General features: G+C 36.7%; 1 protein-coding gene across 1 annotated transcript; it reads right to left on the bottom strand.

Annotated features, from left to right (window-relative positions):
• Positions 1-5,209: 5,209 nt before the first annotated feature.
• Positions 5,210-6,199, bottom strand: LOC113913560 (olfactory receptor 5T1-like). Its single transcript, XM_027577863.2, has one exon. The coding sequence runs from the start codon at positions 6,182-6,184 to the stop codon at positions 5,210-5,212; it is 975 nt and encodes a 324-aa protein (XP_027433664.2). The 5' UTR covers positions 6,185-6,199.
• Positions 6,200-11,720: the final 5,521 nt, after the last annotated feature.

Genomic DNA, 11,720 nt, shown 5'->3' with positions numbered 1-11,720 from the left:
CAAGAGGGAGGTCTATCCACATACCTCTTGACCAGCCTTCTTGACACCAATTTTTCAATCATGTAACTTCCAAGTCCCTGACTGTCCAGCCAAACCACTGGCTATAGAACATGACTCGATATGTAGTTTCACATCGGTCTATTTCTCTTTCCATGCAAAACAAACACCTAAATATACTGCTCGAGGTTCTTCCCATTGGGAGGATTTCTTTTCACTGCAGTCTTTCAGGGATGTCACAGAAAGAGGCTGTGTTGCGGCAGCTGTGCCCTTCTGCGTGGTGTCTGCTTATCATTCAGAACCATTTGTAAACTAGGCCTAAGTCTTCTCTACCTCTGTCAAATAATCATAGGAAACTCCACGGAAGCCATAGATTCAGGCTAGAAGAGAGAAGAATTGTGGACCCTTAGTGTTTGGGATACTTCTTCATTTAACCCTCTTGGACCTTCAAGGCCTGCTCGAGCACAATTTCATATATAACCCTTCCATTTCATGATGGAGGGCTCCTGTTATGCCCAAATTTATGACTGGTTGGGTCAGAAAACACCCAGCTTTGAATGGGGAAACTCAGCTGTCATGGTAATTTAGTGGCCATGGTAAAGTGTTCAGTCTCTACTAAGGCCTAGTGGCAGGTTAAAAGCTGTTTTACAAAAGAAAAGTAGTTATCTATGGAGGATGGCAGGACTTTGCTCCACAGTACTAAGGGTCTCACTGTGTTTCGCCCACAGGGACTGACCAAAAGCTCCAAACAGCATCCTTTTCTGCCACTGCCACTCCAAGCACCAATGGACCTGCTGGATCATCTGCTCCGCATGGAAGAGAAGGTCCACGGCAGCCTGAACCTCTGGCAGAGCCTTTTCCTGTCATGAACCCCTCAAAACTATCAACTTTTGAGGTCAGTTAGGACATGGCTGGAGTAACACAACTCAATGAAGAATATACTGCCTTCAAAGAAGAGGTCCACTAGTGTGACTTTTTTGGTTGTAAAAGTGACCAGGTGCAGCAAATTTCCCTTGACCTTAATATGCCTTATACCAACTGTACTCTTAGATATGCAGTTTTCTGCATAGGCCAAATAGGAGATTTAAATGGAGATGTAATAGAATCATCACTCCTGTATCCTTCAAGTCTTTGATGGTGGAACTCATTTCTCATTACCCTTCAAAATGCAGTATTGATTCTGGTTTACTATTTTTCTTGGTAGAGGCAGTTATAATTGCTCCCACTTGGGATTTTTCCATCATGATGACCCTTACTCCACAGGTCAGGGAAGCAATGTGGGGATTCTGCCGGGGACTGAGTTGTTCATTCCAAGTAGACATTCTGGAACTGGAGAATTAACCACAGGATGGTGCAGGGGCATAAGGGATTCACTGCGGTATGGGCCAGGAGTAAAACTCCACTGACCACCTGACTTCCACCAGCCGCTACCTTGACTGTTGGGCCACAAACACACAAACACACAACAATGTTTTGGGTCTTCTGGAATCATCATCAGCTCAGAACTCATGCCCAGTAGTTCTCAAAGATCTGGTTATTTCCTTTTCACCAATGCAGTTACCCAGGTAAAGGTCCAAAGTCTCTCTGCGGAAGGCTTAGAGAAAGATTAATAGTTTAAATTCTTGGTAGTATACCTGGGTCCTCCCTCAAGGGTACCTGGTCCCTTCATTAAAGGGGTTCTAGGACTCTAAGCTGCCTCAGTTCATAAATTGATTGAGGGACAATGACTCTGTTTTTGTGATTCAAGTTAGACTTTTGTTTACTTAACCTAGAACTTTTCTGCTTATAAAGATCAAGTTAGAATGTAGTATTTCTCATCTATTTCACTTCTAGAATACCATGATCAACTTGCCACGGCTATGCTTGTAAATGAGTAAGACTACTCTAATTGCTGCTTTGAGTCTGCCGTCCTAGGGGGTAACCTAGAGTGAGGTGGGTGCCTCCACTCAGGCTCTGCCACTCCAGAGTGAATGTTATTTATGCAAATAGAAATGTAGCAACACATATCCCAAACAGGAAAGTTCTCATACAGGAAACGCAAAGAGAGAAATGGAAAGAAGCCTGCTAACTTTGGGAAACCTGATATACCTGTATTAAATATTTTCAGTTAAGAACACATTAATTAGGACATAAAGGCTTAAACTAAACATTCAATAAGATTGTTTTTGTAGGTAAGTATGTACAAAGCTTTGAATTGACGATTTTCTCTCTTTACAAGTATAGGGGTAGCTTTATGAAAACTTCCATATATTAGTGAAAAGTAAGATCTGAATAAAGAAAATTTTTGAAAATTGCATTCTATTTTGAAATGACTAACAAATTTAAGAAAACTCTCAAACTATTCCATTTCAACATTTTTAGATGTTACTAAACTACTCCTAAGTAAAAAAAAATGGGAAAAATCAGAAATATTGATAATGAAAATATGAAGTACTAAAATATGTGTGATTCCACTGACACATTATTTATTGGAAAATTGTACCCAAATGAGAAAGCTAGGAAAGAATAGCAAAGTAGACCAATAGAAAGAGGAAATATTGTATTTTTTTTTCTTTTCGAGTTTTTATTTAAATTCTAGTTAGTTAACATATATGTAAAATTAGTTTTAGGAGTAGAATTTAGTGATTCATAACTTACATATAACACCCAGTGCTCATCACAACAAGTGCCCTCCTTAATACCCATCCGCCATCTAGCTCATCCTCCACCCGCCTCCCTCCATCACCCCTGAGCTTGTTTTCTATAGTTAGAGTTCCTTATGGTTTACTTCCCTCTCTCTCTCATCTTTCTTTCCTCTATGTTTATCTGCTTTGTTTCTTAAATTCCACATTTGAGTGAAATCATAGGGTATCTGTCTTTCTCTGACTGACTTATTTCACTTAGCATAATACACTCTAGCTCCATTCGTGTTGTTACAAATGGCAAGATTTCATTCTTTTTGATGGCTGAGTAATATTCCATTATGTTTCTGCATCTTCTTTATCCATTGATCAGTCGATGGAGATTTGGGCTCTTTCTATAGTTGGGTTACTACTGATAATGCTGCTATAAACATCAGGGTACATGTGCCCCTTTGAATCTATATTTTTGTATGCTTTGGCTAAATATCTAGTAGTACAATTGCTGGGTCATAGGGTAGTTCTATTTTTAACTTTTTGAGGAACCTATTTTAAAGGAAAAAAATGAACTAGAAAATTTAAAACAGTAACTAATATTTAAATAAAACATTCTATCTTGTTTCACACGCATCCTTTCATTGAATTAAAAAATGTTTTTGACCATTTCTTATGTAAAATATTTATTCATTTAGGGAATATTTACTGAGCAACAATATGTATCAGGTAATATTCCAAATATATGTGTCTGGAATATATTTGATTTATAATAAATCAAATATAAATTAAGTACATATTATATGAATCCCTGATAAGTGCAATTGTTATATTCAAAAAAGAAAGAATATGAGGATAGTCAATGGAAGTAAATTGTAATTATAATGTAATCAATGAAATCCTCACTAAGCAAAGGCATTTTAAAAAATGAGTCATATGAATGGCAGCCGGGAGAACCTTCCAAATAGAAGAAAAGAAATGAAGAAAAAATGGGGGTGGTGCAGTATATAATGTTCTAAGAGATTATCTATATTTGTATGGTTAAGATGTTATTTAAACTTAACAATCCCACTTTAGGGAAATATCCTTACATTGTGCTCTATGTTCCTAAGGAGATCATCCTATTGGAACCAAAGAGATTTAACACAAAAATAATAATAATGTTAGGGGTGCCTGGGAGGCTCTGTCGGTTCAGCATCTGCCTTCGGCTCAGGTCGTGATCCCATGATCCCGGGATTGAGCCCCATCTCGGGCTCCCTGCTCAGCAGAGAGCCTGTTTCTCCCTCTCTTTCCCACTTGTGCTCTCTCTTGCTATCTCTGTCTTTGTCTTTCAAATAAATAAATGAAATCTTCAAAAAAAATAATAATGGTGATAAAGAAAGGAAGGAGGGATGGATGGAAAACCAAAATCATTTATAATGAATTAACTTTGAAGGACACATGTCCTTGCAATGAAGATGAGGTTTGTTGGAAGTAGGACTAAACCTGAGTATAATCAGGATGCTTTTCTATACCTTGGTTCTTGGGTCTGGGCACTGAGGAGTGGTGGCATCTTAAGGGCATCACAGAGTGGTAATGGTCAAAAGAGAGCAGAGCCAAGGCTGAGTCTGTAGAGGGTTAGCAGGAAACCCCACAAAGATGGGCGGCGGTTTAGCTTAGTTTCTGCCAGCCAGCTGTATTTTACTCTCTGAATTGTGCCTGTCTTTTGTCATTCTTGAGTTGAAGTATAATCTTGGTAAATGCTAATGCCTAGTGTCTGTAATTTGTGAGGAAGTAAAAATGGATTCAATGTCCACGTTTTCAATGAAATAACAAAAAGGGGAGAGAAGCACCCTCACAAGCAGTGTGGTAATGACACTAGAGATTTAAATATATTATCTGTGGCCCCTGCTGCCAATGTACAGATTTAAGGATAGAGCAGAAGGCTTTTATCAGGAGATAGATGCCAGGGACTCGAGGGAAGTGGATTTGGATTATGTGAACTGGAGTTTTGCTATCAATTGTGTGGTATTTGCTCAAGCTAGTCAGATACAATTATAAAGTTATTAAGAATTGCAACTATGGGAGACCGTCAAGTTTGACTCATAGGAGGGTGAAAAGTAATAATACTATACATTTTAAAGTAATGATCACATGCGTAGGTGACTCTGCCTGTAAAAATATACTTATATATAATAAATATGTGTGTACATGTAAATATATTTTATATAATGAATATATACAAGTGTCCACATGTCCACACACACACACACACACACATATATATACATACACATATATTCAGAACACAGAGGCACAGAGAGGAATGACGTAGAAATGGAAAGAAAAGACTGCCACTAAAAAAGCCCCCCCCCCAATAAAACAAACTTCCACCTGCAAGTGAAGGAGAGAGGCCTCGGAAGAAATTCACTCTGCCTTCACTTTCAGACTTGTAGATTCTGTAACAGTGAGAAATAAATTTCTGTTGTTAAACTACCAGTCTGGGGCACTTTGTTATGGCAGTCTGAGCAAATGAGTACAATCTCTTTCATATTAATATTAAGACAATGAATATTATTCTTAACTTTTCTTAATTTAGTGGTCAGTGTGAACAGTATACTTTATTGACATAACCAGTTTTTACCAAACGCTCTTTTCATTGCCTCTTTTACATCTTTGTTCCTTAAACTGTAGATGATGGGATTCAACATGGGAATCACAATCGTGTAGAACATTGACACTATCATGTCATGGTCCAGAGCATAGCTGGAACTTGGTCTCACATACATGAAGAGAACCGTACCATGAAAAATTGACACTCCAGTTAGGTGTGAGCCACATGTAGAAAAGACTTTCCACCTCCCTTCGGCAGAATGCATCCTCAGAATGGCCAACACAATGAAACCATAAGAGACCAAGACTATCAGGATAGTGGCTGTCTCAATAGCTCCCACGAAGTAGATGAGCAGCTGCTGGTTTGTGTGGGTGTCAGAACAAGAAATGGCAAGTAGTGGAGGGACGTCACAAAAGACATGCCTAATTTCATTGGATGCACAGAAGGATAAGCTGAACGTGGCCACTGTGTGTACAGAAGCATGCAAAATGCCACCGACATAAGAAGCAACGATGAGTGGCACATAGACTCTGGGTGACATGCTCACGGAATAGAGGAGAGGGTTGTAGATTGCTACGTAGCGATCATAAGCCATGGCTGCCAAGAGAAAGCTTTCTGTGGTCCCAAAAGTAACAAAGAGAAGCATCTGGGCTGCACATCCAAGATAGGAAATGGCTTTATTCTCTGCTAGGAAATTGACTAACATTTTTGGGGTGACAACTGAAGAATAGCAGGCATCCAGGAATGATAACACGCTCAGAAAATAGTACATGGGGTTGTGGAGCCTAGAATCCCCAATGACCAATATAACCAGTCCCAAATTTCCTATCAGAGTAAAAAGATAGATTGCTAGAAATAGAAAAAATAGGAAGACCTGCACCTCAAAATCATCTGTGAAGCCCATCAATATAAACATGGTGACTTCAGTCATGTTTTTCATCTGAATCCTGTGTAAATCTGAATCTGATGACAACCCTGGCATTTTAGTGTTTATTTATAGGTTTTAAAGGTAGTTTTTTTTTTTTTTTAATAGAATACACCTTATGTATCCTTGTATTTGTTTCTTAGAAAGGTATGTTGAAATCCTTGGCAGTGAAGGAATAGGCGGTGATGGGCTTGGAAGTTGGGTTCAAGTGAATGCATTACCCTGTATAAATAAATTAAAGAAATTATGTTATTAAGTTGTTGGCTAAATTTGCCACGTTAAAAGTTATGCCAATAAGTGAATTAATTTCTAGTTAGTTTCTGTTAAATTTCTCCTACCTGGTTTCATATTCCATCATCTTAAAATCCTCAAAGATGAATGAATATGGGAATTAAAAAATCTGAAAGTAGTATAATAAAAATTACATATCTGAGTACTAGCCCTAGATTTTGTACAATGGATGTGAGATTCCTTTTGTGTGTGTGTGTGTGTGTGTGTGTGTGTGCACAATTGTTAACATGAGAGCAACTGTACATATATCACAAAATTGGAATGCATTTAAATGAGAAAAACAATGTGAAATTACTTAATTTTAAAATATTCTCAAATGAGTACAATGTGGGTTGTTAGATTTAATTTCACCTTGTCATATGCGGTAGCCCTTTCTGACCATCCCAATATTCTATGGTATCAGGCACCTTAAAAATTCATCCCTGTCTTTACATTGTACTTTGGGCATGTCAATAAAATGACAGTAGGTTTACTTACATCCCCCTGATGAGTTTATCCATAATAATTTTCTTTTTTTTCTAAAGATTTTATTTATTTATTTGACAGAGAGAGAGAGACAGCAAGAGAGTGAACACAGCAGGGCGAGTGTGAGAGGGAGAAGCAGGCTTCCCACTGAGCAGGGAGCCCAATGCGGGGCTCGATCCCAGGACCCTGGGATCATGACCTGAGCCGAAGGTAGATGCTTAACGGCTGAGCCACCCAGGTGCCCCCATAATAATTTTCTTACAGTTTTTAATTTCTCTGATTTTATCTGTAGTGCAAGAAGGTGGCTTGTGGATGATTTAATCCAAATCATGTAGAGAAATTATCTACTTCACTCTAGGGAACTGGAGGGATGAAAGACAGAAAACATGGAATTTGCTTCTTCCAAAATGCTCTTCAAACAGGCTTTCACCAACTAATATTTAAGGAAATGAAAACTGATTGTTTTTATATCTAGCTAATTTCAGTTTAAGAAATGGGACCTAGATAGACAAAAATATGGACCATCACTGTTAACAAAATATACCAATACGGAACAGTAAAATTGTCAATTCTTCACCTATAATGCATTTAGAAAACATAAAGTAGGGTACATCCATGAGAACAGTGTTATAAAAGTAAAGCTTGAGAAAGGAAGCTATGATAGCATTAACCACATGATATTAACCACATAATACTAAGGGTTAGAACTTTTGTGTACATCATTTTATATAATCTGCATAGCAACCTGAAACTAAATAATTTAGCATCCTTTTATAGATGAGAAAACTAAGAAACAGCCCAACATGTAACCTGCCCAAGGTCATACAGTTAGTTAGTAGCAAAGCCAGGATGCAAGACCAGGTTTCTCTGTCCCGTATGTTAAGCTATATCTTCTTCTTTTTTTTTTTTAAAGATTTTATTTATTTATTTGAGAGAGAGAAAGAGAATGAGAGATAGAAAGCACGAGAGGGAAGAGGGTCAGAGGGAGAAGCAGACTCCCCGCTGAGCAGGAAGCCCCATGTGGGACTCGATCCCGGGACTCCAGGATCATGACCTGAGCCGAAGGCCGTCGCCTAACCAACTGAGCCACCCAGGCGCCCAAGCTCTATCTTCTTGACCATGTTGCAAATTCATTGTGATATGCCATAATTCTGGAAATGTTATCTACTAGAAACAATACAAAATAACATCCTCATGTGTTTGAATTCTTTTATAAAGCCATGAAGCTTAAGCAGACCATGATTAAAAAAAAAAAAGAGAGAACAAAACTGAAGTGGCTTCTTGATCAAGTCATGGACTAGCAAAACAAATTTAAAGTCAATGTATATTCTTCAATTTGAAAAAAACAAAACCAAAACCAAAAAATACTATGATCCCAAAATGGTATGTACCCAATGGTTGGTTGATAATTAATTTTCTCTTTAAAAATTTTCCTAAATTCATAATATAATCCCTTATTTCTACTACCTTTATTCCAACTATTATCTTTCATCAGGAAAATGAAATCAAATGTCTAACTTACAAATCTATTGACTTAAATATGTAAGTAGTCTTTCTTATTATCCCTGCTATGTTCCCTGGAATTCCCTCATTCAATTTTAATTCAACTCTAAATTAACTAGAAATTTCTGTCTCAGATTTAAATATTAAAACACAGATACTAGTTGAAGATTCAAGGTTATGACTTCTGAAATTTTGTGTAAGTCATAAGAAATCCTTTCCTCTTACCTGTGGGAATGAACTGCTCACTCAGTTAAGGTACCTTATGAACACTTCGGACTTTTATACCAGGTTCTTAAGCTCTTGTTGAAGTCCACAGGGATGCTCCAAGGAGAAAATATACTAATTATTTTCTGGGACAGAAAAGTCAGATAATTTCATGTTTTTTTTTTTCATAGTAAATAAATGGTTCTGGAACAATGAACTGCATGATAACATGATTACATGAATGCACTTTGGCCTCTGGTATTAAATAATCCTTAGTGCAAAAAGAATAAGCATAGGGCTGGAAAAGAAATTTAATGCTACAGGACATAATCCGGGCTCTGACACTAAATAGCTATGTGCCATGGGGTTTATGACTTAAATTTTCTAAAATCCACTTCTTTCTTCCTGAGACTATAACCTGTTTAATTGTCTCAAATTAAAGTATGACAGACTTCATAATCACTTAATAAAAATTACTATATTTATTTAACTTTTACAGTGTTATACTTCTAAGTGGCATGAGAGATATGTTTAAGCTCACTGAGAGTGTACTAGGGAGAAAGGATATGAATACATAAACAGGAAGTATTGAAAGCAGAGATGGGACAGTATGCAGATAACTTTAATATTCTATGTAATAAAACAGAATATTAGAGATCTGGCAGAGATAAAGGTCAAACTTTCTGTGTTGATCAGGGTCTTGTCTTGGAAACCTTATATACTCATTTATAAACTAGTTCCTGGCTATGCACATAAATAAATTATTCAAAAATTTGTTGAAAATACATAGATGCCTAAGCTCAACACCTAGGGAGCCTAAATTAATAGGGAATGTTGGTCATGGAATTTTAATTAGAAAGAAAGAAAAAGAAAGAAAGAAAGAAAGAAGAAAGAAAGAAGAAAGAAAGAAAGAAAGAAAGAAAGAAAGAAAGAAAGAAAGAAAGAAAGAAAGAAAAAAGAAAGAAAGAAAGAAAGAAAGAAAGAAAGAAAGAAAGAAAGAAAGAAAGAAAGAAAAAAAGAAAAAGAAAGCTGATACTGATAGGCCACTGAATTGTAAATAAAGGATCTATTAATTAAATGCAATCCCAATTGATCTATATATTCAATTCAGTCCTAGTTAAAACTAAAAAAGCATTTTCTGCAGAAATTAGCAGGGGAATTCTATAATTATACAATATAGAATATTTCAATCACCCATAACATGCTTGTTGTTACACAGTTGTATGTGTCTATTAAAATTCATGTAACTGGCACATATAAATGGTAAATTTTCTGTGTTTATATTTAAAAGCAATAACCTTGACTTTAAAAAAAACCTAACTATTACACAAATTAGCCTTTGTTTCTTACTATGGTTATCTTTGCAGGGGAGATAGAGACTGAAAGAATACGAGAGGCTCCTTTGATTCTGGTCATGTTCTACTTCCTGGGCTTGTTTACAGGGGTATGTTTAATTTAAAACTTCATCAACCTGGGACACCTGGGTGGTTCAGTCAGTTAGGTGTCTGACTCTTGATTTTGGCTCAGGTCATGATCTCAGTGTCCTGAGATCAAGCCCTGAATTGGCTCTGCACTGGGGGTGGAGTCTGCTTAAGATTCCCTCTCTCCCACTGCCCCCCCCAAAAAATTCATCAATCTGTACACTTAAGATGCATGTACTTTTCTCCGTGTAAATTTTCTTCAGTAAAATAAAAAAGGCAACAAAATATTTTGTCATAACTTTTCTAATAAATGCCATAAACCCTTGTTACTTAAAAACTCTGTATCTCTCATTTTACTTATACACCCATTAATGAGACAGTTATACATTTTTGTTATGTGTCAAATTTATGTTTATATGAGTCACATTTCTTTTGTTTTGAAAATTATAATTTTGTACTTTTAGGTCTGTCATTTTCTTTTTTTTTTTAAAGATTTTATTTATTTAATTGACAGAGAGAGAGACAGAGAGAGAGGGAACACAAGCAGGGGGAGTGGGAGAGGGAGAAGCAGGCTTCCCGCCGAGCAGGGAGCCCGATGTGGGGCTCGATCCCAGGACCCTGGGATCATGACCTGAGCCGAAGGCAGTCGCTTAACCAACTGAGCCACCCAGGCGCCCCTTAGGTCTGTCATTTTCTATCAAAGTCTTAAGTATCTTTTTTTCTTGGAATTGATTTTTCTTCATCTCTCTCTTTTTTTCCTTGATTATGCTATTAGCAACCACTTAGTCTTATGAATTTTTGTCTTATTTCCACTTTCTGGTTTATTATTCTGAGTTTTTTGTATCATATTTCCACATCCTTTGGTGTCTTTTGTCTCATTTCTGACACATTTGATTTTCTTGAGTTCTTATTCATTTTTTTTTGTTTTATATTACTTTAAGATGTATTTTATATGGTTCATTTGATTCTTTTATGGCCTTATTTGATGCTCTGATTTTGGTAACTTTTGAACATTATTTGTTATTTTTATCCTTTTGCAGTTTAAATATAATTGTATGGAGTTCAGTAGTAATTATTTTATTCCTTCAGTGTGTCAATATGATGGGCATTGTGAAGTTGGAGATACATCAAAGTAGCTTTTCCAGTTTTGTGTTAAAATCACCTCATGTTTTTATGATGGTCTTAAAATATTTTTGTACAGCTCCTTTAAGTCCCAGAGCTAAGCTTTAAAGAGTACTTTCTACCTACTATTTCTTGAGTTTAAGCAGATGTTGCCTTCTAAAGAATACTCTACACTTTAGACTTACACCTTGCTCTAGCAGTCCTTTTTGAGCCCTACATCTTCCAGAAGACCCTCCCTTGTTGAAATTTTCCTTCCTAGTGTATTTACCCTACCCAACTGACATGGTTCTCAGCATTTTCTGCTTCTAGATGAAGCCCTGTCCTTTTCAAAGGGAGTATGTGCTGCATATTTCTGAGATATTTTTCAGTCTCTCATGGATCCTTCATAACACTGATTAAGCCAGGTAAGAGCAAGGACTATTCAAAAAAAATTAGAGAAAAATAAAAATTCTACTGGGCCTCCCAGTAGACATAGGTCTACAAATGTTAAATGTCTCTATTTAGGGGTGTGTGTGTGCGTGCGTGTGTATGTGTGTGTGTATGTGTGTGAACTGTATATGTATATATCTCTTTTTCAACTGATCAAT

Source organism: Zalophus californianus, chromosome 11 (assembly GCF_009762305.2).
Source record: "Zalophus californianus isolate mZalCal1 chromosome 11, mZalCal1.pri.v2, whole genome shotgun sequence".
In the NCBI taxonomy this organism is placed as follows: domain Eukaryota; kingdom Metazoa; phylum Chordata; class Mammalia; order Carnivora; family Otariidae; genus Zalophus; species Zalophus californianus.
This window is presented reverse-complemented; position numbering and strand designations above follow the sequence as displayed.

What these genes read in the sequence shown, in the direction of transcription:
- LOC113913560 (XM_027577863.2), bottom strand. Translation starts at nt 6,184, where the DNA reads ATGCCAGGGTTGTCATCAGATTCAGATTTACACAGGATTCAGATGAAA.